The 27,719-nt window shown below is 39.6% G+C and overlaps 1 protein-coding gene across 2 annotated transcripts; it reads right to left on the bottom strand.

Annotated features, from left to right (window-relative positions):
• LOC149302899 (SRSF protein kinase 2-like) lies at positions 1–27,718 on the bottom strand. Of its 2 annotated transcripts, XM_089482024.1 has the most exons (16): positions 27,660–27,718; positions 16,959–17,104; positions 10,972–11,080; positions 10,663–10,750; positions 10,375–10,462; positions 8,536–8,642; positions 7,594–7,759; positions 7,421–7,446; positions 7,036–7,282; positions 5,926–6,420; positions 4,222–4,322; positions 4,028–4,135; positions 3,822–3,891; positions 2,273–2,365; positions 1,768–1,860; positions 1–185 (listed from the first exon to the last, which is right to left on the bottom strand). In XM_089482024.1, the coding sequence occupies exons 1-16, from the start codon at positions 27,695–27,697 to the stop codon at positions 1–3; spliced, it is 2,160 nt and encodes a 719-aa protein (XP_089338150.1). In that variant the 5' UTR covers positions 27,698–27,718. The 2 variants fall into 2 exon arrangements, with proteins under 2 accessions (XP_089338150.1, XP_089338151.1); XM_089482025.1 differs by lacking the exon at positions 1,768–1,860.
• Position 27,719: the final 1 nt, after the last annotated feature.

Below are 27,719 nucleotides of genomic sequence, written 5' to 3'. Positions count from 1 at the left end.
CTATGAATTTAACCACGGGTGTCTGAGGCACTCGCTAGCAGATGCGCGCTTCTCTGGAACCATTTCTAGCATCGGCGTCAGAAAATCAGTAAACTGGGCGGCATCTTCTTGAGGCCACCCATACTTCTCCACCAGAACATCAAAGAGACTCCAGGGCTTTAGTTTAGTAATATGCCGAAGTTCCCCTGTGGAAAACAAGCACTTAATTAGTAGCCTGGACTTGTAGGGTTCTATGCGTTTGTATTATTCAACCAAGCACCTCGAAGCTCAACCTTCCTTGCATAGCAATCATGAAGAGATTTGATTCACAGCACGTTTGATATCTTTTTTTTCTTTGTACACGTCAACAAGTTACACGGGCTGTCCTAACATGCATCCTACAATGTTTCTAATATGTAAATGTCATCAAGCAACATATGGTTTAGTTATTAGCATTGCAAGGGCTCTGGGACAGAAAGGCAGTCATTTTGATTACTTTTAACCTGTTGTATACCATCAAAATTTTATAAGTGATGTGTGTATATATTCTATATTATATGCCGATTTTACCTCTGCAACAGTTAGTTTCTTTAGTGCAGGAAACCTTCATTTTAGTAATAATTTCCCATTTACTTACCTGCAGTTAACTTACCACTTACAAATGCCTTCAATAGAATATCAAGTAGATTTGGAACTACAGTTCTGCTGTAATGCATGTATTTTTTGTGACACATTTCTCCTTTTAAGTGGATTTGTCACCTACAACACTTCTAACGCTGGAGCTAAATGGCAGAGATTATACTACAGACTCTCTGATACAGCGACTGCAAGCTGAGGAGACGGGAAAGAGGCAAAGGGCCTCATACATCGGCAAGCAGGACCACTTACCCATCATGTACATCACCATGGCCGGCATGTCCCTTTATTGTAACACATGCACAAGTGAATTACCACCACAATTAGATTTACAGTTTGGATTTTAGTGCATTGGTTCTTAAATCAGACACCGACTAACCTTTTTTTCTCTCCAAGGATATCCAGCTGTGCTATACAAATGCTTCCGCTAGTTAAAATCTTTATACCGAACAGTTTTTAAGCAACTGCTCACTAAAGCTCTTTGGTCTATCCACTTTAACATTGTTGTGAATTCTTTTTAAGTTTTGTTCTCCTAAGAGATATAATACATGTGTGCACAGGTCACCGAAAAAGTAATATTAAACATGGAATCCTCAATGGAAATGCCATTTAAAGTGAAAAAAATATATAAGATAAATGACACCATCAGTACCTACCTACTGACCAAAATACATTATAATGGCGACAGATCCACTTGAGACACAAAGGTAGTGTGGACAAAATAGTTATGTTCATGTACAGGGACTACCTGTTCATTATATACCACTAAATACAAACTGTTTAACGTTATAGCAGCCCATACAAATATTTTTTTACTTGTCTTAAATTGAAAGTTAAAACGAGGTCACCATCAGAAATTGGGGATCTGAATGAGTAAATGAGTCCAAAGGCATCACAACGACTGACACAGGACCCATGGGTAGTAAGGAGTGCATGCGGACAGGGGCCTGGCCACACCACTACAGACAGGCATTACAGAACTGTATCTGCCATACCAGGTGATGGGCAACCAGAGCACTTTACAACATAGTGTATAACAGCAAAACATCATGCAAGTTCAGCTAACACAAAAAGATTAAAAAAAAAACAAAAACAAAAAACAACCAGCCGAATCGCAATCAGTGCAGTTCTGTGGTGCAGAAATACAGTTACCTTTTTTGTTGAAAAAATCCTTGGAATATTTCCCCAATATAGCAAATTTTCGAGGGATTTTTCCCAGCAGTTCAGTGATCAATGCTATGTGATCTGTGTTTGAAATATTGCCAGCAAAACAAAAACATACAGCACAATCAGTACATTTTTTGTGTCAAGTCGGCCCGGCGCAGACAGAATTGATCATAATGCTGTTGAAGGGGCAAGTGTCTGCTCTCTCAACGCTGCGGACATTCGCAGCAGTGCAGTGCCAAATTTCCTGCACCAAGACACGAAATACGTTAGTTCTAGGTGTTCTTAACCTCTGCTCTAAATGAAAGTAGCCCCACTGTGCTTTTTTACTCACATTCAGTGCACAGGAAAGAGAAGTCTGGGCAGTGTATAAACGCATATTGAGTTTGGCAATACCCACTACAATGAAGACACCAATTCAGAGGCACTGCACGCATTGAATGATTTCCATTCTGTCTGCATCACAAGGCCTTTCAAAAAGAAGAGGTACTACCTCTGCGATTGAAGAATTCCCGAGAATATTTTCCAGACAGAGCAAAGTGTCTTGGGATATTGCCTAGAAGCTCTATGATGTGTGCTATGTGGTCTATGAAGAGAAAGAGAGGAGTGAAGGAGTGAGAAAGGAGAAAGAATGAGATAGGAAAAGGGAGGAAAAATAAGAATTCATTTAAAAAAAAATTAAATAAAAAGGAACCAGAAAATAAAAATCCAAAACTATTCACGTGGCAAACACATGCAGGAGAGATTTTAAGGTCAGCAGAAAAGCACTCTTATTAGTAAAATTTATGACCAATGCTTATGTTGCAGAATAAATCAACCAAGCAATAAAGCATGGGAATGAATATAGAGTACATATCAGGGTACATATATAAGCCTTGGTATGCATGTTAGGGAGAATTAGTCTTTCCATTTCTATCTCTTAAACTCATCACGTAAGGACACAGTGGTTTAAACACACAAGCTATTTATGGGAGTTTGTGCAGCCCAGACAGTGCCTTTGTCAAACATATGCATGTCTTACAGGTGCATAGTGTAGTCTGTGGGGTATTAGAAAGTAAACAGAACTGGAGGAAGGATTTCCAGACACTTCATTTGTTTGATTGGGATATGAAAGAAAAAAATATGGTTACATTTGCAGCACACTGCTGGAGACAATTATGTACAGACCATTTGTGTGAGGGGGGTCTAATATTTAATAACATAGAATATCATTTAAACAGAATAAAACATTGACAGCAAAAATAGGCTGAACCGCCAGTTGCAGCCGCAAGTCAGGTTTCTGGAAGCAATAGGAAAGTTACTTTACTGCAAATCAGCAGTACCCTGATCTGGTCCGAAACACCGGGCAGCGTCTAAAAAAGTGGTGCAATCACCGTAGGAACATGGAATATTCCGACACTTTGTACCAAGCTGGACTTTACACGTAACTGTCGCTAAGTGCACCCGTGATATGAGGGTCAGCACTAACTGCCCTCTTTTGTGAGCATGAAAGACAAAAAGCAGGGAAATTACCCCCTACCTACCGAACCTATTTCTAGAGTTTATCTGGTTTGCTTCCGGTTGAAAGCAGGTAATGGCTTTCAAAGAAAGGAGATGGTTCATAGCCAGAGGGGCCGTCACATTAATGATCTGGCCATCAATAGCAAAGAAACACTTACTCTATCTGTATTTTTTACATGTCGTATATGAGGCAAGTCTTATGATCCATCAACAGTGGATTACTAAAATACTTCAACCAGCAACTGATGTAACTACTCTGGTGTTTCAAAAAGGTTTGGAAACTTATGTTCTCACATAAGGCGCACACCTTACATGCCTTTGCTGGTCCTTCTCAAAGGCCTACAGTATATGGTTGCTGTTAATGTAGAAAAGGAAGATTTATACCAGGAGAAGTTAGTGGATGCTTTATTTTCTTATAGTGGAAAAACCCCACCACCAGTAAACAGTGTGTGTGTGTGTGCGCAAGTGTATGTGTGTGAGCGTGAGTGATATGGGAGGGAATCTTTAATTTATTTCCCTCCCAATGAAATCACAATACGCACCTTCATCTCTGGAGTAGTCCTCACCGGAATGTGGTTCAAACAGGTAGTCACCAGTTGCTAGTTCAAAAGCCTGGACGCACAAAAAAAATTGCATTAAAACTGATGTTATAATAATGCTTTTTTAAAACAACTGTAAGATAATTCTTAGAGTACTTTCCTCTGCATTATATAACACCTGGTGCTCTAAGCATTTAATCTTCTCTTACCATACAGGCGGTGCTCCAGATATCCGCAGGGGTGCTGTAACCAGCTCCTATCAACACCTCTATGGACCGGTACTGCCTGGTCTGTATGTCCTCGGTAAAATGTTTATGCTGAGGAGAGAGGAGCCGTTAAAGAGTAAGTGACCTCATGTGGGACACCAGCATCATCTTTATTCAGGTGTCCAATAGATACATACCACCCAGCAGGCATTTCCAAGATCAGCAATCTTAACCCTTATCTTATCAGCATTTCTTGGATCCAAGGGGTTCACCAGCAGGTCTGCAGCACAAGCTTTAGCTGTACAAAGTAGATAAGAATCATCATTAAATATGGACACACGTATTAAAGCAATAGCTTCAGAAAAATACCATTATTTCAGTCAATCACTGAATGAGTAACTCCTACATAACTTTAATGACCTATGGATCCTGAGGCTAAAATGTCAATCATACAACTAGTAAGGAGAATGTGTGTATGTGTGTATGTGTGTAGTCCACACAACATACTGCCCAAAAAAATCATAGGAATTAAATGGCGTGTGTCAGAGGAGGTACAGAGAACATTATTCAATGCATTTAGTTGCACATCCTCCAAATTCAGTGCTTCACAATTGACATAGCTGCTTTCTTTCCACACCGGTCTTATATTCCAGGATTAACTCCTTAAGCACAATGCACAATGTGAAGGGGTTTAATACAGATACCCCAAGGTGCGAGAGGCTGCCTCTTTATAATGTATGGATTATTAGCACTCAATGACTGCTTTCCAAGTCGTTTTGCAGTAGAATTATCGGTTATAGCGGTTACCTAGGGACACTTTGTTCGATAAATCTTGTACAAAATAAATAGTAAGTAGAATCTCTCCCAGTCATGACTGATCTCAGAGATTGAGGCTCCAAAACGAAAACAATCTTCATATTTTAAAATGTTACAAAGTACATCTTTCAACTCCATACGAATAATGCACATCCACCAGTTTGATGCACCTTATGTTAAACAAAAAGCCAAGAACAGGTACGAGTGATCAGGCCCAAGTGGCTGGCTAATGCAAGCAAATAGTCAAAACAATTAGAGGTGAAGCTGACTGCATTACAGAAGTTTGACTAGCAGCATAAAAATACATTAACAGGAAAATGCTTCAATTGTTCATTTTCCTTATGTTCAGACTATATATACTATTTTTTTTCACCTTTATAACAATTTTTCCTGCACAGTGCAGAGCAGAGGGCTATTTGGGAAATTATAAGGCTATCCTGGAAGTCAGCAGCTGGTCACTCTCGTCGGAGAAGGAAAGTTAGTGACACCTGCATGTGTAATGGGCAGATGTGTGTCTTTATGGGCAGGTGTGTATCGCCAGTGTATGTGCATATGTGTGTGTAAGAGCAGTGTAGGTAGTTGTGTTTGTAAGCTGGTGTGTGTATGGGCATGTGTATGTATATGCGTTTTACACACACACTAGCGAATATGTTTGCGTTTATGGGCATTGTATGTGCATGTGTGTCTTTATGGGCAGGTCTGTGTATGGGCAATGTATGTGTGTGTGTGTTTGTTTGTTTATGGGCAGGTGTGTGTAAAGGCAGTTTATGTATGTGTAAGAGCTGTGTAGGTATTTGTAAGCTGGTATGTGTATATGCGTTTTTATGGGCAGGTGTGTGTGCAGGCAGTATATGTGTATACGGCGTGTTAATGGGCAGGTGTGTGTTAAGGCCGTGTATGCGTGTTCATAAATGCTATAAACTAAAAACTACATTTTCTCTAGCCAATTTTCTTACCAGAGTTTTTAGTATCAAACTAAAACAGCATTAAAACATTTATTTCTGTGGCACCAAACATCAAAGTAGTTGTAACCAGTAGTTTATCATTTGCTTTGTTTGTAAGACCTTACGTGAAAGAATACCTACTTTTTGGCAAATCTCCAGTACTCGATGCTGAGACGGTCCTGCTTCTATCACGACAGGAGCTACCCACATCTCTTTCCGTCGCAGCACAATCCTCAGATGCGCCTAACTCGGTTGCATCTGGTTCTAAAGGCCCAGAAAACATGGAAGCTGAAAACTCAGAAAACTGTAATTCTTTATTCTTATGCTGTCCGTTTGGCAATTCACCATTAAATTGTTCATAGGAGCTACTGTATGTGTAATCACTTTCTGCATTTGATTCATCCAAATTAAACTCATCTGGGTTGGGGCAGTCATCATCCTCCTCCTCCTCCTCTTCATCCACTTGTTGTTCTAGAGAGAAAGGACCGTTTTCAAGATGGCCATTAGTTTTTGGAGATTCAATCCATGTTGGATCTGTGTTTGTCAATTCCTGCTCGGCATCCTCATCATCTTTCTCAACATTTTCCTTCTCAGTGTCTTCTTTCTCGTCGTGGTCTTCTCCGTCTGAGGAAATACCTGCTGTAATTACAAGAACAGTTCTAACTGATAACTGAATTATTGAAAAGGAGAAGAGTTTTTTAGTGATGTTATACCCTCAACCTGGACTGACGATTTAATACCGAGTAAAGAGGCGTTCGGATTGCCTGCCACATATTTTGTTGAGGGAGAAATGAACAGACAGGAAACCTCTGAAATGTTGAAACCTCCGTTAGATTCTTAACATAGAAATTAGACTGTCAAACTACAGGTTAATGTGTGAATACACCCCCCCACTAATATATTCCAATGCCAGAGCCCAGCACATAGACATATAATTACTTTCTTTGAAATCTTTTCTATCAAGCAATAGTCTAAACTTATGCAGTGACATTGTAATCATATCAAAACCCAACCAAGAACAGTACAGTGCATGGTATAACAATACACGTCTTTTCTACAAGAATAAAGATGTCCCACAAACGGCAACAATATATTTCTTCCATATGCATGAATAGAAACTACCCAGGTAGCGGGAGTGTTAAACTAAGTATTCAGTTCATAACTCAGCAGTGTTTCTCTTTGGGTCTACATAGAGGAACTTAAATAACCTGTGTCTTTCAAGACTATTCTGTTCACTGTAATTATACCAACCATATTCATTGGCAGGCTCCTCGTCAGCCACATCATCTAGACATACTGTTTTCATCTTGGCCTCGGGCTGGCCTTCCAAGTCCTGCTCATTTGAAAGAATATCCGAAGATACATTTTCTTCCGTCTTTTTTCTCTCTGCTTCTCGCTCCAATTCTTCAATTTCTTGAAGTCGTTTTTCAAGAAGTTCCGCTTGCCGTTTCTGCTTTTTTTTTAGTTTTTTCTTTTTGTTTTTAGATATCTTCCCAACCTATATCAATGTAAGGCGTAAAAAAAAAAAAAAAAAAAAAAAAAATAATAATTATAAAAATACTAACAACAAATAAATAAAAATAATGTTGAAAAAAAAAAAAATGATAGAAATGAGTTTATTTACCAATATACTTACTGGCTTCTGTTGAGGAGCGGTACTCACTACAGAAAAGAAAAAAAAAAAAGAAAAATGGAAAAAAAAAAAAAATCACAAGGAACTATTTTAGTAATACAATAATGCAAGGAAACGCACTTGCTCATTAAGTTATATTGGGTTCCAAACAACGTTTTCCTTTATCTGCACATTACCTGCTGAACCAGAAGGGGGTGGTGCACCAGCCTTCTGCCATTCTGTTGCTTCAGCGGCCATTCTACGGACATAGGCCTCATCAACAGACAACAGGATGTTTTCTGGCTTTATATCTGTATGGATTATTTTACATTTGCTATGCAGGTAGTCCAAGCCTTGAAGGACCTATATAATAGAGAGAAAAGAAAAACCCTCGACACATCTGAAATAACTGTACATGCAGTAAAATTGCACAAATCCATATTCAGTAGCATTCTAATGAGTATTTTAGTAGTAATTACTATTTTAAGCAGAGGGTATTTAGTCAATGAAACAAAAAATACTGCTCTACCATTAATATCACATCAAAATAACTTTACTGTCAAAATTTACATGATCAAGTGCTGTAAAAATATTGACATGAAAGGAAAAATTACCATATAAATGATATTACCATAGTAGTCAGAGCGGAGGACTCGACATTGTATTCAGTTTGCAAGTAGCCTTATCTAAACAAGACCACATTTATCCACTGAAATCTAGTGAACAAGGCTCTAAATGTAGCCAGAAAAAACATTCACGGGAACAATTTATTTATATAATTACTATTTTATCACAAAGACATTAGAAAGGGAAGGTAGATATTTGTCCTCTGCGTTATAATAGCATTTTTAACAGGTTTGCCTTAAAATACTTATTTCTGGCTGGACCAGAAGCTCACTACACTTGAAATGCGGTTTGTGGGTTTCCAGAAATTAAACACTAGAGCTTACATTATTTTTTTTTTAATTTATTTATTTATTTATAATGATCTATTTTGTTCATATGCATTAAAATGCATATAATGGCTAAAGCACCCATTTAAAATAGGTAGTGACAAACTATTAACAATTAAGAAAGATAAAAGAAAAATATGTTTAACATTTTTTATTTTTTTTTATAGAAAACATTGCAAATTTTACCTGATGGATTATGCTTTTTACACATCGAATGGGAAGCCCCTGATAATTTGATTTAATAATCCATTTTAACAAGTGATGGCCAAGAACTTCAAATACCATACAGACATCTGGAACACAATTAAGGCCATACACAGAAGGGAACACAGGATCAAGCCTAAACTGAGATTATGGTTTAGTTACGGTAATGTGTTAGTCACTTCACAATAAACATTAAAGCTTGTATAAGAAAGCTTTGTTTTACCTACATGTTTGTTAATTCTACTTTTAAGTTAACTACCGTATTTCTGCTCCCTTGTATAAGACGCACCTTAATTTTGGGGGCCGAAAGTTATTGTACTGGCTGGGCATGATATGAGCGTGATTGATGTTAGCTGCTAGCAATTGTTAGCAATCGCACTCTTATGCTTAGGCAGCCAGTACATGCACATCACTTTCAGCCTCCCTGTGCCCCCTCCACACAGATCCATTTACTCCCCCAACCTTACCTGAACTGCAGATCTTCTGCTGCCGCTCGCAGACTTCCATGGGGGGGCGCCGTTTCCCTCTGCCTTGCTCGAGCAGGAACGGAGCAGAGTCATGTGATGCGATGTGCATTCACGTGACTCCACTGGGTTCCTGTGTCACCAAGACGGATCAAGAGACGCTGCTGCGCAAAACAGGTAAGCAGCAGGTCCCCTTTCCAGTAAAAAAAATCTGCCACCACTGTATAAGATGCACCCAATTTTTAGACTCCATTTTTCTAAAAAAGATGCGTCTTATACATGGAGAAATACGGTAGTTTATATCTGCTTTCTTTTTAGTAAAGCAGTGTATATGTAAATCGTTTCATGGCTCTGTTTCTTGTAATGTTTTAGACGGAGATCAATGCCTGGAAAGGAACTGACCATAATGTATCATTACAAAGTCTTAGCTGTAACTCTGTGTATGGTCGCTGAAACCGGTCGAGAGGGCAGCAGTCTTTTTTAGTTGCTGTTCCATGGTAAACAAAGCTTTCCATACAACAGATAGTGTGTTATGATTACAGCAACTTTATTATTGCTCTCTGACACTAACAGTGTTTGCTTGTCAGGTGTGTGTGTGGGGGGGGGGCTGGTCTCTTAAATCCACCACATGCTCAGAAACCAGGATGGTCATCAAAATGAACATTGGCATGAGCACCAGCTGCTTCAAATCCCTGCGTTCACAACTCCACTGACATTTTTCTGGTTGGTTGTGTATAATGCATAGTTAAACCTGACACTTTCCAGAACTCTTCACTCTAGTTGGCCTTTCATAATGCATAAAAAGCCAACTCTTTGGCATATTCTCAGCCCCTGAGCTTTAATTTCATATGGCTTAAACCCCTTTGTAAGGAGGGACATGATGTATGTTCTTGAAATCCATCCCCAGAGGACAATGAATGTATTATTATGTCACTACTTTGGTCAGACATGGCATGACAGCTTAATCTTTCTCATTCAGCAGAAGCCAGCATCACTGACAAAGATACTGGAAGTGTGCTTGGTATGGGAACCATTGCGCTTACAGCATTTGTTTGGGCATTTGCCTACTGCAGCGTCAACACTGACACCGCAGGAAGCATCGACCCTTGTAAGAGAGGCCCTGCTGGGTACAGAGCTGTACAGACTGCTGGGGTCTCTAATGTCCCTTCCCCCAGCTCTGATGCCATTCCGTTACGCGGAAGGAAGGCATTGTGTGTGGGAAGCACATATTAAGGTTAACGCTATTAAGGCTACAGCATATCATGTTCCCAAAATACAAATCAAAAAAATAAAATGTACAGTACACATTTTAATTTTAGCCTCAATGCCCAGATTACAACATAAATGGGAAGGATACGTATGCCGTTCATGCCAGAGATTTTGAAGTCATCAATAAGCTGCACCACCATGTCTTTATTTGGGTCACCGGGGTCACTTTCCCGTACCTAAAAAGGAGAGAGGGGAAAAAATATATAACTCTCAGATCAATACACAGCTTTCTACATACCTTTCAGTATGTGCTAGACTGCAGGATTCAACTGAAAAAAGAAAACGTGTAAAAAAAAAAATAAATAAAAAAATTGTGAATTTATTTAGTAGTTTATATATAAAAATAAAACAAAAAAAACAAAACGGAGCATCTTACACATCTGAGAAGCTTAATTTCATCCAAAGCCGTTTCTGTGTAGTGCTGAGCACTCTTCACCACCTTCATCGCAACAAACCTTTTGCCCCTAGAAAATAAATACGTTGTATCCTATAACAGTGCATAAAATTAGTACGTTTTGACTTAAGCTTTACAACATCACAAGTGTTGTTGCAGTGAGACTAGGAACATGCAGGCTTTATGGTCACTTGTAGGACACGCTGCTGAACATGTTTACGGAGAACACAGTTATATCTGCAAACATGGTAAAAGTGATTAACAACTACTTACTTATTAACTAATACTTACTGCATGTCCCAGCAAAGCCACACTGTGGAGAAATGACCCCATCCCAGCTTTCTAATAACGTGATAGCGACCATTAAACAGATCTCCAATCTTCACAGGATGATAGCCACCTTAAAATAAGACAAATCCATTAATTGTACAAACATCTGCATTTGTAATTGTAGTTACAGATGGCCATAATGCATACATATCTAAACCCATAAGCTACTGGAGGGAATGTCGTGAAGGATGCTCTTCATTCAGGACTTCAGTTTCTATCCTATAAACTAATTTTTCTTTAAAAAAAAACAAACAAAAAAAAACACTCCTCTTGAACAAATGTATATATGCTAAAAAGTATGTATGTATATATAATATTTTGAATGCATATTGGAGTTCATCGTTTCATGCAACTCTCCTTCATTGCTTGCCCTCTTAAATCTGAAGATGTTCAGGGTAGAGTTTTAACAAAATGTCCCATGAATTAGAAAAAAGAAAACAAAAAAAACCAAACCAGTTATTACAATACATAGAGGCTTCCAAAAATGCAGCTCATCTCCATAGAGATCGGCATAGTCGTTGTCTGGAAGCGAGAGGGTTATATATTCTACCATCCGCAGTTCCTAATTCTGTTAGATCCATGGGACAAAAATTCTCATTGAGGATAAAATATCCAGTGTTCTGTACTAGGTTAGCACTAACAAAACTTGGTTTTATTATATTTAAACTTCTTTCATCTGCAGACCCGGAGGGTGCCACTGCAGCCAGATATGATATTTTAGGTGACTTTTCCTGCTCAGATATCACACTGACTCCGCCTTGTTCCTGGGCGGAGCTAGAGAAGAGACGCCGTGAGGGAGCAACTCGAGGGCAGCCTTGCAGGACTGCACGGGAAATCTGCAGTTAAGGTAAGGAGGTGGGCTTGATTGGCCACAAATGTGGTGGGAGCGGGCGGGATTGGCCACAAATGTGGCGGGAGCGGAACACCCACATTGCGGGAGCGGGCAAAAAATCAGCGGGATTAAAAAAGCAGTCCAGCGCAGGGCTCTACTCTATAGACCTTTCCTCTATCATTAGAGGGTCAGGCAGGGTGATTACAAGTTAGTATAATAAGGAGAATTTTCTAGCAGATCGGGCTAAGACAACAGAGCAATAATGCATTATTATGCACACACTAGAACGGTTTACAAAAAAAAATAAAAAATAAACCACAAACCGAATACACCACTGATCTTATTAAATATTAAAGTATTTAATACTTTCGCAGCACAAATCAGGCAAAAATGATATCAGTTTAAGGCGTTTTATAAATGTTAACACCTACACAAGCATATAAAAATAACTACCTGACACTTAATATACTTTGCAGTAGACAAATGTTCAGCCAATTCACAGCATGAAACAAGAATAGCTTTTATCACACAATGAAAGTTTGCACTTTTGCAAGCTAACCATGCACAGAATCTGGTTTTAAAGCTGTAACTATATAATCACAGTAAAACAAAGACAAAAAAGTGTAAAAATATTTTGTATCGATCACACACACTATTGATGGTCTTTAATTGCTGCAATAAGGTCTTTTTTATTTCAAGACACAAGATTAAAACATTTTAAAGTTTTACCATTGTTTATAGTCCATATTATAAGTCATTGCTTTTAACCCCTTAAGGACCGGGCTCGTTTTTTCTTTTTGTACCCTGTGGGACCGAGGCTGTTTTAATACTTTTGTGGTGCTTGTGTTCAGCTGTAATTTTCTCCTCACCCATTTAGTGTACCCACATAAGTTATATATTTTTTTTTTCAGGACAAGATGGGCTTTCTTCAGATACCATTATTTTGATCGTATCATCTTATTTACTATAAAAAAAATTAAAAAAAAAAACATGGTGAAAAATTGAAAAAAACCCACATTTTATGACTTTTATTCACCTAAAAAAGCAAGTAAAAAAACTAGCTAAATAGATTCTACTACTTGTCCAGAGTTTAGAAATACCCAATGTTTTTTCGCTGTTTTTTGTAAGTTATAGGGCAATAAGTACAAGCAGCGTTTTATGATTTCCAAATCTTTTTTAACAAATCTGGTCAGTCTGCCTCCATCTCCTCTTTGGAACATCTTTGAAGCCGGTTAACTCAATTTAACCCATTCAAACCATATATTTTTGAAAACTAGACACCACAGGGTATTACAAATGCTGTTATTTTAACCCTTTCCATGCACCAATTATACAACTACACTTTGTCAAACTTTGTAATAGTAATTTTTTTATTTTTTTTTTTCACACAAATTGTACTTTAGTTATAGATATACAGGTCCTGGTATATGCCACTGTCAAACAACACCCCAATGTGTGTTCAGGAACATCTCCTGAGTACAGCGATACCCCACATGCATGGGTTTGTCAAGATTGTTTGGCTGGTAAAGGGCTACTTTTGGGGCATGCGTAATTCAGGTAGTCATTTGGTCATTCTGCCTCCATCTCCTCTTTGGAATATCTTTGAAGCCGGTTAACTCAATTTAACCCCGTCAAACCATATATTTTTGAAAACTAGACACCCCAGGGTATTCAAATTGCTGTTATTTTAACTCTTTCCATGCACCAATTATACAACTACACTTTGTCAAACTTTGTAATAGTAATTTGTTTTATTTATTTTTTTCACACAAATTGTACTTTAGTTATAGATATACAGGTTCTGGTATATGTCACTGTCAAACAACACCCCAATGTGTGTTCAGGAACATCTCCTGAGTGCAGTGATACCCGACATGCATGGGTTTGTCGTGTTTGAGATTTAAAATGCCACATTTGGGAAGTGCGCTTTTTTCTCCATTTTGGTCAGTCTGTACCTATGCCCTATCTTTGAGCTCGGCCACTCCAATTTACCCCATCAGCCATTTTTTTTTTTATATTAGACACCCCTTGGGTATTTGAAGTGCTTTTATTTTAACTCTTTGTTGATATTTTTGAGAAATCTTTATTTTTTTTATTTTATTTTATTTTTTTAATACTTTTTTATATTTTTTTACACATTTTGCTGGTACTGGATGGTTCATCTAGTGACATCACTGCATAATTATTTTTAAATGTTAGCACATTTTTTTTCCCATTTTTTTTAAATATTTTACTAATCACATTGTGATTAGAAAGCTGGGCTCCATTGACTTGTATTCAACCTGCAAGTGGAGCCAGAGTTCTCTAGAGGGTCTGGAGACCGTCTAGCGAACTCTTTCATCTTTATTGTTTTTTTTCCCGGGCCGCCGCCATCTTGCTGATGGCGAAGATCACCGGCAGCTGCGGCTGTGACCGCTCTCCGGAGCGGTCACAGCCCATCCAGAGGTAAGTGTTTGGTGTCGCTGGATGCCTCCTGATCGAGGCATTCCAGCGACACCATTTAAGTTTAGGAGGCGATCGTTGATCGCCTCCTAAACGCTTTTAAAACGGGCGTCCGCCGCCATACAATGTATGGCGGCTGTTGACGCCCCGGGGAGGGGCCAGACATGGCCCCCGATGCCGATCTCGGCCTTGCTGAATGCCTCGACATCGAGGCATTACATAAACGCCGTTTAAGCAAAGAAAGTGATCGTTGATCACTTTCTAAGCTTATTTAATTTTTTGACGGTCCTGAACCGGCAAAGGTCGTTAAAGGGTTAAAGTTCTATTTTTGCAGTTTAGTCTATAATACGTTGCTTCTTACACATTAAATTTGGCCAGTTTTATACTTCAAAACAAATCTGTCCTGAACTCAACATGTACAAAGTTTCTAGTGCACATCAAGGATGTATAAACAGTAAAGAATGTGTTTGTGTATAGTGTGTGCCACCAGGGTTTTTCAGGATCGAGCCTAGGATTAGTGGTGCAAGGAATAGGCAGATAGCAAGTGTATGGTGTTAGAGCGAGTATGCGGGTTAGTATGTTTATGTGTTCTAGTCACGAAATACTGCACCCAAAATGCTAGGCTTACCGCCGTTTACATGTATTCTTGTTTCTATCCTGCACTGATGAGCTCAAACAAACATAACAGCTATATGTAGGTGGAACTATATTTAATCCCACCCTGTGCTATGCTCAAAGCTATGTATAAAGGAGCAGGCACATACAAGGGGAGGCCTGCTATATTTTGAACGGAGATAGGGATTGAAAATAGGTCTTTCCACGAAGATATTCCCCAAAAAAACAGGGCAACTGTACTACTGCACATATATACGGGTTGGTAGTAGGGCTGAAACAACGAATCGAAAAAAATCGATAATCGATAACGGAAATCGTTGTCGACGATTTCCGTTATCGATTAATCGAGTGATCGATTCGTTGTTGGCTCCTTTTACTTACCTCCGCGAGCGTTCCCTGCTTCCGCTACACGCTCTGCACTGCGTGACGGATGTGACGCGTTCCGGAGGTAAGTATTCTTCATGTCTGTGCGAATCGCTCTGTGCGAGTGGCTCCGTTCGCACAGAGCGGTTCGCGGGGGTGGGGTTTCAGGGGATGCAGGGCAGAGTGGGGGTGGGGGGGCAGGCCAGGGTAGGAGACTGAGTGCAGGGCAGAGTGGGGGTGCATGGCAGGGTGTGAGTGTGGGGGCAGGGCAGGAGACTGGGTGCAGGGCAGAGTGGGGGTGTGGATGCAGGGCGTGAGTGTGAGTGCAGGGCAGAGTGGGTGCAGGGTGTGAGTGTGAGTGCAGGGCAGAGTGGGTGCAGGGTGTGAGTGTGGGGGCAGGGCAGAATGTGGGGGCAGGGCTGGGTGCAGGGCAGAGTTGGAGACTGGGTGCAGGGGCACAGTGCAAAGGGCTGGGTGCAAAGTGCCAGGGCTGGGTGCAAAGTTCTGGGTGCAAAGTGCCAGGGCTGGGGCAAAGTGCTGAGTGCTGGGTGCAAAGTGCCGGGTGCAAAGTGCCAGGGGTGGGGCAAAGTGCTGAGTGCTGGGTGCAAAGTGCCAGGGCTGGGTGCAAAGTGCTGGGTGCAAAGTACCAGGGCTGGGGCAAAGTTTCTTGAACAGTAATAGTCCACCTCTTTTCAGAATGTTTGGGGTTATTTTGTTTCATAAATATTGTGTTTGGGTTTTTGTACTTTGAAAATATTGTTTTTTTATTACATCATAACAAAATAAGAATGTTAATGTAAATTTTAAGTTTTTTAACATCCAGTTCATTAAATTATTTTAAATAAACTAAAAATTTGCATATTGTTTTTTTTTATCCGATTAATCGATTAATCGAAAAAATAATCGGCCAACTAATAGATTATTAAAATAATCGTTAGTTGCAGCCCTAGTTGGTAGCTTAGATGGCTAACCTGTACAAAAGTGACAGGCTATAATTTTACACTATGCCAACTGAACAGCTAAATGAAAAGAAAAAAAAAAAAATCCTCCAATCTTTTTCACTTAATGGGTATACTCAAGTATTTTTGTTTTTACCATTAATATTTTATACTGTATAATACACACATTTGAAGCCATAGATGGTTTAGGTACATTAAATACATCTGAGCCTTTGGCCTTCACAGCTGACCATTAGCAATGACACTAGGAGCAGACAATCGCACATTAGGTGTCTGGATAGATTACCTTAAAATAAAAACCATGTTTACATAACAGTCACAATAAGTGCCGATTCCAATGCCTTAAATAAAAGATATATATATATATATATCTATCTATCTATAGATATATCTTTGCCTTGTTACAGACCTAGTTTGAAGAATCACCACTGTCCCCAGATAAGTCTAGGATGTAATTTCAATAACCAGTGCCTACTGCACCTGGCCCATGCTAAGAAAAATGCTCCAGCAGTCTGTACAGATAATGTAATGTACCTTGACCAATATTTATTATTGATTGGTAATCCCTACTCCTGGATTTATGTATGACATGTTCAGTGAAGTTCATAAGCGGAATTAAGCTCTCCAGCAGCCTCAATGAAAGTACCCAAAATATTCTACTTTGACTTACCTGGTGTAGCACAGTGAGCAATAACTGTCACATTTTGTAAACTTTTTTGTAGTCTTATTAAACAAACCTTTACAGTAATCGGCAGGGTCTTCCTGTTCCTCATCATCAGATCCTAGAATTTCCTCCTCTGCCTCGGGTGGTGCTGGTTCTGGAAGTGGAGGTGGAGGAGGGGGAGGAGGAGCAGCAGACGGGGCTTTTTGTTGAGCCTCTGGCCTAGAACAGAGAACAAGAAATATTTTTTCCACCTTCGTTTCACTTACAATAGGAAGCTATGTTTACTGCAAGTCTCTATAATGCAGGTTTAAGTTCTTACTAACCAACATCATTTTATTCTAAGGCTTCAACAAAATGCTTTGTGCAAAAGGAAACCTGTGACCCAGATAAGAAGTTGAAACAAAACATGTATAGAACGCATATATCGGATAACACATCTCATTGCGCTTCCTGTGGGTGAAACGATTCAATAAAATACATTAAAAAAAAAACTCCTGTGGCTCAAAACTGGGCAAAGGCTACAGACCTTCTACATTACAAACACAAAAAGATGAAAGCAATACTGCAAACATTACAAGGAATTACAACATAATCTACCTTTGGAAACAGTGTACTTGAATGTTTATGCTATATGTAGCGGCTGACTGAGAACAGCATAGTGTATGAATGAATAATCTCGTGTCTATCCGTCACAGAAGCCATAATCACAGCAACAGGAGGAACCACCACCTGCCTGCCGCCTTTCACAGGTTCACTCACTGCCCTCCGCGCTGGGCCCAGATCAACGACACCCCATGAACTAAAACTTTATGCGCTGCCACCAAGTTCTATTTTAAGGTCTTTAAAAATAATTAAGGAGGCTTGGGTAACCCCCTGAACTGTCCTAAACTCAGAACCTGTAAAAACCCAGTTTGGTCCAAAAAGTAAAACTCACAAATTAGTGACAACGGAAAGCAATAAGTTCAAATTTACCTGATTTTATAATAGGGTCTGGACAGATTTCCAAACAACATTTATGGTAGGCTCTGGCCTTAGGAAAAGGTTACAATCTCCAGTTATTCCTGCAAGATGCCTTGTTAACCCTTACACAAAGGCATTCTGCATGACACTAACCATCGGTCTTTCTGGACAATATGGCAACACTATCACCTAACCTACAGCCCATCCTTTTCAGGGATCAGCGAGGCAGGCAAAGTACACATACGTCGCATTCAGTCCTAATTTATCACAATGCAATGGATTCACTTTAGGCATTTGAAAAATACAATTCTTGCTCTGTAGGGCCCTGCCACATTAAATAAAAATCATAGACGGGACAATAAGGGTTTCTGGCTTTGTAACATTGGAATGAGTGTTTGAAATATAGTTATAGAACAATTATATATATTTTTTTTATTGGAGCACCGAACCCCACATGCTGCATTAAAACACAATACATTACATGGTTTGATGTACGGTCTTATGTGTGTTGGCATGGCAACGGATGGTCTCTTCAACTGCTACAGTCAGATGTTGTAAATGCATTCGTGTGAAGGAGGAGGTGGGAAGAACAGTATTTCCTACAGTATTTGTGCTCTCTAGCTGTGGTCAGCAGAACAAAGGAACCAGAGATTGATTTTTCCAGCTATGAAATACTGCATCCTGCAGAGAATTCATGTAAAATTACTGAAAGGGTGTGTTTTCCTATCATGATACAAACTACAGCAGGGACTATTCGTCCAACCAATATGCACAGCATATGTACTAACAAGTACGCTTCACTTACGGCTTATTTAACAGCAGTAGCCACCTAGCAAATATAAAAATACACAGACATGACACCACATTGCAATTATACAATTAAAGACCGTTCCACCTGCTCTGATGAATGTAACACTTAAATGCAGCATTATATTAAAGTTGAAAGATCAAAACTTCCAAAATAAAAGGTCACAATCACATAAAATGCGTTGGCATCGACATACAACACGAATATTCTGAGGCGATACATGGGCATCTGTATGGACTCACTAGAACACTTTAGTTCAGTAATATATCCACCCCTGCTGGGTTAGGGTTCTTGCATAGTCCAGCATTTGGCTCAAGTGTCACCAATGGATTGGGGCTCTATATAACGACATCCCCGATAGGCTTAACTGATACAACAAAGACACGTTAGAGTCCCATATCGATTGCCTGAATACAAACAGACAAGCAGCATGGGGACATATAGGCAGTATTTCACATCACAGGTGCCTTTTATAAAAAGATGCATATCCTCACTGTAGCAGGAACTGGAATTCCTTTTCGAGCAGGTTTGGATCTAGGAGCCAGCTTTTTCTTCTTCCCTAGTTATATTTTTATTTTCATGTATTAAAGGCTAGTCTGAAGTTAACAGATGTGTTTTTTTGTCATATTGCCCCAATAAACATTTCTTTGGTCCTGCAGCACTTTGTACAGTACCATGGTTAACCCCCTTTATGACAAGGAGTATTTTACACAATAAAGCATCAAGCTTGTATGTTCATCATTAGTTAACAGACATGCTAGTGTCTTATGCTCAAACACCTTACCGTAACACACACTAACATTTAACACTCATGTTTACACATGCTAACACCATACACCAATACACACACATGCTAATGTTATACTGCAACATACACAACAGCACATTCTTATACATATGCACACACTATCCAACAACACACTCACATAGGAACTGGCTAACACTATTAAAATACACACTGAATCTGGTACTACAGTACAGAAGACATACTGGCTCTGGCACTATACATTTAGAGACACATTACATAGGCACTATAGTACGTACACTCACTCACATACATACAATACTCCCTCACTTACCTTGGGGAGACCTGCCATGCCACTGCCTTTCTGCTGCCATCGTGAATCTGACACCCTACACTTTACCATGGGGAGCTGGTGTTGTGCAATTATGTGACATTGGTGGGTACCGGAATCACTGTGGCAGCCGTGGCCATTTTTTACCTTCTTGTTCCACGAAAACCCTGGGCGCCAGAAAGTGGATTTGCATTTGTAAAAAACATGGAGCTTCCTGTTCCATGATACCCATATTACATTACAGTGGGATAAAAAAAAAACAAAAAAACCTCTGTGTTATTCAGTGTGTAAGTAATATACTGCACATTTTTCATGTTCCTTGTAACAAATCCATAAGCATAGCCTTTTAAACCTTTTCAAGGGGCCTCAACTACAGTTTACTGCCAGCCCTATATAAAACACACCTAAAAAGAAAAAAAAAAAAAAAAAATTACTATGACCGAGTGCCGGCATCACATGATCTTCCGGTGCTCCACCATAGAAGCCCCGGCAGAAGTGCAGACTGCACCAGAGGTTGTCTGTGCGCACCCCACAAGCGTTCACCGGCTGCGGTATGTGCACAGACAACCTCCGCTGCGGCTTCTATGGTGGAGCACTGAAAGGTCATGTGATGCCGGTGCTCTGTCACAGAAGGCCCCAGAGAAAGTGCCGGCAGCAGCACAGTTGTCCGTGCGCATCGCACAGACCTCCTCCGGCTGCCGGATCTTAGTCTTTTAGTCAGACCACTATTTGAGGTCTGATTAGAAGACGACCTTGAATATAAGACTATGGTTATTTTTCCAGAGCATTTGCTCGTCTTATAATCGAGCAAATACGGTAAATACATTTGCAGCAAACTTGGAAGACTGAGAATTTAGGAGCTAGGGAGGGATACATCTACAACACAAAAGATAGGCACAGCAATAAAAATAAGAATTGTAATCAACTGCTTCCTCGGATCTGCCCAGCTCTCAGACTCAAAGTATGCCAGTATTATACTTAAATCAATTACAGTAATATATATGCAATTACATTAAAATGTAAACATAGCAGAGTGTACAAACCTACAACTTTCTGTAGTTCATTGGCATAAAAGTGCTCCCAATGAAAATTGGGGGAGATTTTTTGGGCATGCATGTCCCCTGTCTTGTTAGACCTCTCATACTAACCAGGACCAGAGCCGACTGGTGGTCTGTATCTATGTATGCACACAATATCTAACAAGACAAACAGCTAGGGGTGGGAAAACAGCAAATGCATAAAGGAGATCCCAATGAATCCCTCAATACATTTGCATGTAAAAAGTGTCTCAACAACCTCGGGGCTTCAATAACAAAACTAAAAAACAAGTGTCACCAAATCCACCTATTAATTGGTCTTCTATAAAAAGCTCCTAACACTGCAGTTTGTCAGGAGAAGTTTAAGTATTTGTCATGATTTTAAAAATGCCTCATTTGCCAGGTATTTTCATCAATTTTGACCAAATATAAATGATGCACATCATAGTTCCCAAACTAGATTTTATTTTTTTTAAATAAAAAAATGTGATATACTGCTAGCCCAATAGCAGCTAGAAAAGGCCAAACAAAAGTATATATATATATATATATATATATATATATATATATATATATATATATTATAAGAAGAAAAATGGCATGCCAATTACCTAGGTTATTTTTAACAATTTTAGTGCCAGTCAGTTAAAAAAAAATAGTGCAATGTTTGGCAGGGTACGTGTACGTACAGAAACAATCCATTATTTGTATTCATGACATCTTGTGATTACGAGCCTTATGACCTGCATGTATATGTTGCATACCTTCCAAGTATCCCTCAGTATGTGGGAAGATTCCTCTGCAGACCTAAAAGGCGCTTAAAATAGCAGAATAGGCTTCTAAGTTGACATTGTGTAAATAATTCAACTTTTAACTCCTTAATGACAAAGCCTGTACATGTACGGGCTCAGAATGCATTGTTTTCTATGGGTTTAGGGACCGCCCATTGTCCTTAAGGGGTTAAATCCCTGACATCTACCAAACTACCACCATAAAACTGGTTCACTTCGGCCACTACAAGCATTGCGAGGTATGGTATAACACAACAATATTATAAGTAAACAGGAAATATAACATAAGCAATATGAAAAACTTATGAAAAACTAAGTTCCAGTTTAGGTACAGTTCCTGCATATGGCATAAATTAGAAACATCTGATCTGCTTTCAAAAAACATATTACGGCATCAAACATTTATCAGCATAGGCATGCTAAGGCCTGAATGTTTATGTTAGCAAATTACCACTGGCGCTTACTCACTCTTCTCTCACTCATATTTATTCAATATTTCCTTTTAACAATTTGCCTCCTTTTTTGCAGTTTACTAGTCTCCAATAAACTTCCTTTAACAGCAGACCTGGAGGCTGCCATTGTTGTCAGTCATGTGATATTTTTGGTGCCATTCCCTGGTAAACCACCACCACACTAAGTGAATTCTTTACAGCAATGATGATGAAGTGAACGTCTCCATAGTGAACGTCTCTCAGTGTCTGGGTGATTAAGGCTGAGCGATTGTATCGTTTACCAGGGACAGTACGAAAATAACTCAGACCTTGTTTAGAAGATTACCGTATTTGCTCAATTATACGACAACCCCCCAAAATTTGAATACCCTATAAAAGTTTTACTAGTAAATATTAAGTCACATGTAAACTATTTTTTCATATTTAATAAAAACCGATTGAGAAAAATTATTCGTTTTGATTTCTATTTGCCAATCATCCCCAGTTACGCACATCTACCCCCCAAATATGACTTATACCCCCTTATATGCCACTCTGCCCCAAAAATGGCTTATATCCCCCTATATGGCATTCTGTCTCCCTAATAGGCCACTCTGCCCCCAGATATGCCTTTTAACCCCCTATTTGCCACTCTACCCCGAGATATACCTCCGCTGCTGCTGGCCGGTACTTCTGCCGGGGCTTCTATGACTGAGCACCCGAAGGTCATGTCACGCCGGTGCTCTGTTGGCGTTTATATGCCCCGGCAGCAGCGGAGGTTGTCTGTGTGCATCCTGCAAACGTTCACCAGCTGCGGGATGCACAGACAATTTCCGCTGCTGCCGGCACTTCCGCCAGGACTTTTATGAATGAGCACCGGAAGGTTATGTGATGCTGGCACTCTATCATAGAAGCCCCAGAGGAAGTGCCGGCAGCAGCAGCAGAGGTTGTCTGCGCACATCGCAGGGCAGTAAGTACAAGTAGCGTATTGCCATTATAAGTATAGTGCTATTTTTTACCCTCAAAATTAGGTTGACATTGTAACATAGATATCCGTTCTAAATCCCTGAATCACCCCCACATGGCACATGTTTTTCAAGAGTAGACAACCCAAAGTATTTAACTTGGGGTATTTTGACAATTTTCATGAAGCCACTTTACGACCAATCTTTGCCAGATATCACATTTTTGGTGATTTTTTTCATCCAGATTGCAATGCAGATATACATCTACTAGGAGTGTAAATTATTACTAAGGAAGACCCCAATATGTGTTCATCAGCATCTACTTAATACGGATATACCATCCATCCAAAGATTTGTCAGGCAGTTTAAGGGCTAAAAGACTAAATGTGGGACATGTGCAATCCAGTTTTTAACGTGGAATTTTAACATCTGGCCATCCTGCATCCACCTCCTATTTGGGACATCTTTGAAGCCAGCAAATTCAATTTACCCCATAAAACCCCATTCCACACACACATTGTCACTTCAGTTATACATCACTTTCAGACACCATACCAATATGCACTCAGCAACATCTCTGGAGAACAGGGATACCACCCATGCATAGCTGCCGGGTTGCCGTGCCCATTCACAAAAAAGGCAGTAGGGAGGAGTCGGGCAACTACAGGCCAGTTAGTCTTACATCTGTAGTGGGGAAATTAATGGAAACAATGTTAAAGGAAAGGATTGTTGAACATCTGAAGTCACATGGGTTTCAAGATCAAAAACAACATGGGTTTTCCTCAGGACGATCTTGCCAAACAAATCTTATTGATTTTTTTGATTGGGTGACTAAAGTAATTGATCGCGGTGGTGCAGCAGACATTGCGTATCTGGATTTCAGTAAGGCCTTTGACACCGTCCCACATAGAAGACTTATAAATAAACTGCAATCTCTGGGTTTAGATCCCAATGTTGTTGAATGGATTAAGGAGTGGCTGAGTGACAGACAACAGAGGGTTGTAGTGAATGGCGTATATTCAGAACAAGGTCTTGTTACCAATGGGATACCTCAGGGATCTGTACTTGGACCCATTCTCTTTAATATTTTTATTAGTGATATTGCAGATGGACTTGATGGAAAGGTATGTTTATTTGCTGATGACACAAAAATTTGCAACAGGGTTGATGTTCCTGGAGGAAGAAGCAAAATGGCAAACGATCTAGGAAAACTGGAAAAATGGTCAGAGCTGTGGCAATTGGCATCTAATGTAGATAAATGCAAAGTAATGCACCTGGGGCATAAAAACCCAAGGGCAGAGTATAGAATATTTGGTACTGTCCTAACCTCAACGTGTGAGGAAAGGGATTTAGGGGTAATTATTTCTGAGGATTTAAAGGTAGGCAGACAATGCAGTAGAGCAGCAGGTAATGCTAGCAGAATGCTTGGTTGTATAGCAAGAGGTATTAGCAGTAGAAACAGGTAAGTGCTCATGCCGTTGTACAGATCACTGGTGAGACCTCACTTGGAGTATTGTGTACAGTACTGGAGACCGTATCTCCAGAAGGATATAGAAATGTTGGAAAAAAGAGCAGACAAGGGCTACTAAAATGGTTTATGGATTACAAGATAAACCTTACCAGGACAGGTTAGAGGATCTTAACCTATATAGCCTGGAAAAAATACGGGACAGGGGGGATATGACAGAAACATTTAAATACTTAAAGGGAATCAACAAGGTAAAGGAAGAGAGTTTATTTAAAAGGAGAAATACTACCACAACAAGAGGACACAAGCATAAACTAGAGGGGCAAAGTTTTAATGGTAACATCAGAAAATATTACGTTACGGAAAGGGTAGTGGACGCATGGAATAGCCTCCCAGCAGAAGTGGTAGATGTTAATACAATAAAGTCATTTAAGCAAGCATGGGATAGGCATAAGGCCAAGCTAGATATAGGATAAGGGCAGGTACTAAGGAAAGTACTCAGAGGTTGGGCAGACTGGATGGGCCTACTGGTTCTTATCTGCCGTCACTTTCTATGTTTCAAGGCCACATTTGGGAAGTCCCCACTTGGTATGTCCTCTTAAAATTGCTCCTGGCGCCATCGCTTTTTTTTGGTCTATAGGCAATTTCTCATACATGTCAGATGACAGAAGAAACGCTTGTAAACTCTGATTGTGAGATTTAGAGATAGAGAACTGTAGGAAAACAGTGCTTTAATGTGTCCCATACAAACATTCAAAACATGAAATTTAGGCTACATGCAGCTGCTGTACATGAAGCCACTAAATTCATATATTTTCAATGATTAGTTGGAAGGGAATGCCCAGAAGCATTTTTTTTATGTTCCAACATGTTGCCGCCAAGTATACTGTGTGAAAATATGATCCGGATTTATTATGAACAAGTTCAAGAATTACCGTATCATGAACTAAATGCAAGTTACTTTGCTGCACATTTACTCCGTTCACTACTTAAAAATTTGTAGCAATTGAGAGGGACCGGGTTCAATTAGTTTTCATTCTCATTTGATAGGATGGAGCTTCCACAGAATAATGGGGTAAACCAGTAGTGTGCATGAGTAATGAAACATTCAGACTGCAAGAAACAAATTGGCCCTGCATAATGTAAATCCATCACCATAGCAACTTAATCGACTGACTGGAGCATTCTATTACTGCTATAGTGGCATAAGCCCCTTTCAAACTTTGCACCAAAAATCACATTTTACAGTAGCCCCAATACATTTGGATACAGTTTATCATTCATGGTTGCTCATTTTATTTCTGAAAGACTTAAGCACAAAGGTTTTACAGTGCTGCTCCTCTTATAATGCTGAATCTAACACATAACTAAATATAGCATTATAAATAAGATTTCTAGTATTCTACTTCCTAAACATGCAAACTTAGGCCTCATTCATAATTTTGCAAGGATCACTTAATCATGATGTGACCCAAAAAGCAAGTACTGATGGTGGTTGCCATAGAAACTGAAAAAGCTAAATTATGGTTTGTGTTCATGTGAATAAGCCTTCAGATGAAAGATCTGTTAAAGCTTAGTTTTTTTTGTAAAACTAGAGAAGGATTTAATGTTTTGACCAAGTGGAACAGCATCTTTAAGAAAGATTACTAGGATACCTAAGAACATATCTGGCCATGCTAGGGTAGAGATGCTGAAAAGCAATCATGTCAGGTATTTTTTCTTCTGATTAACTAATCTGTATCCTAACATCTTATAAATGTTTTTTTCCCCTTCAATAATCCGTGAAAGTAAATGACATTGTACAGAAGTCTGTGTTCTTGAGCAGCAGCTGTAAAGCTCAGCATCAGACATATTCTGAAAGCCTGTTTCTCAACATCCTTTTCAGTCTGTCTTATTTTTCTAGACATGGAGGTGTTCAGGACAGCCATGTAGATAAGCACCATCTGGTGTGTCACCTTCTGTACCGGGCCTCACACATATTTCTGCTGGCAGCAAACATTTCTTCGATTATAATCTGAAAAGGTACTATCTGTTCATTTTTCTGGAGGCTACACGTCTAGATTTAGGTTTTCAGATACATACATGGAAGTGAAAAACAAACAAGGTCAGACATGGCAGCAAACGATGGCATTGTACACTGCAACCAGGAACTCATTAACCCTGTGCACATCAGCTGGACATCACACAGGTAGGATTGTGCTATGGGAGACAGGAACATATTCAGGGGAAGTGGACAAAGTACTGCAGGCATAATCATGTCACACATAAATGTGAAATTACTAATCCTTACAATTGAGCAACCTCTGCATGGAAACAGACGTTATAATTTACCTGTCAGGCATATTTTAACCCACACAACCCCAAATCCACCCACACCAAAAATTCCATTTTAGCAGCAGATCCAAGGACAAACAAATTTCTACTGGCCATTTTATCGGCACCTTCAAAACAGGTAAATTGGAATGCACAGCGTGTTTTTCAGACACGTCACGTAGCCCGCAATGTCAATCATTCCACTTAGTACTCAGGCACAACATTCCCCTGAAGTATGAACTGTGCGACGCTCACGTCTCAGGCGACAAGGAGCCAAATCGCTGACCCTTCTCCTTTAGTATTTTCACATTTTAAAAATATGACAGGTAACTACACTAGTGATGTTGTGGAATAAGTGGAGAGGACTGTTTTATGGTACAGACTGGACAGCACAGATAGAACTGCTTTGTAACTACAGAGCCTATTTGCCTGACAGGCCAAAGAACAATGTCTGAGCAGTGAGCAGTTTTACAATAACATGCCGCTATAACAAGCAATGTCTTTCACAGATTCCCCCTGGATTGGGGGATTTACATCTATTCTATAAAACGGTTAATATAGGTTAGCATTTCCAATGCCATTCGTTACCGACATGCTTTCATGGTTTCATGGTTACTATACAATAGGATTTACCCTTGACTAATCTAATAGGGTAAGGCTGGCATGTAATTCAGAATACATATGTGAAAAATAAAACCTACGCAAAAATCGCTACAGCTTTGAACAATTATTTACATGTTTTTTTAAGCAGTGCACATATCATCAAGCATTGTAAAGGGTTAAGCATAGCTGACATGTATGCAGTACCATGCAGAAGAGCTACCTCCCAACCAAACTTACGGGGGGGGGGGGGGGGGGAAGATCCGATGACAGTCACCAGGACCGCCACAACCATTCATTGTTCATGCAAGCAATGTAGCTGTACCTTTCTGAAGAGGACGACTTCTCAGAATTAACTGACATCAGCAGCTCAATCTTCTGCTTG

This window comes from Sceloporus occidentalis, unplaced genomic scaffold (genome assembly GCF_023333645.1).
Source record: "Sceloporus occidentalis isolate IW3139 unplaced genomic scaffold, rSceOcc1.0.p SCAF_17, whole genome shotgun sequence".
NCBI classification, from domain to species: Eukaryota; Metazoa; Chordata; class Lepidosauria; order Squamata; family Phrynosomatidae; genus Sceloporus; species Sceloporus occidentalis.
Note: the sequence above shows the minus strand (reverse complement) of the source record. Positions and strands in the feature narration are given on the sequence as shown.

Excerpts from the sequence above, each read along its gene's own strand:
- LOC149302899 (XM_089482024.1), bottom strand. The coding sequence starts at position 27,697 with ATGTCAGTTAATTCTGAGAAGTCGTCCTCTTCAGAAAG. Across the intron at positions 8,643-10,374 it reads CTCTGGCATGAACGGCATAC|ATGTCTGTATGGTATTTGAA; the intron begins GTATCCTTCCCA and ends ATTGTGTTCCAG. Across the intron at positions 7,447-7,593 it reads ACCCCCTTCTGGTTCAGCAG|TGAGTACCGCTCCTCAACAG; the intron begins GTAATGTGCAGA and ends TCTTTTCTGTAG.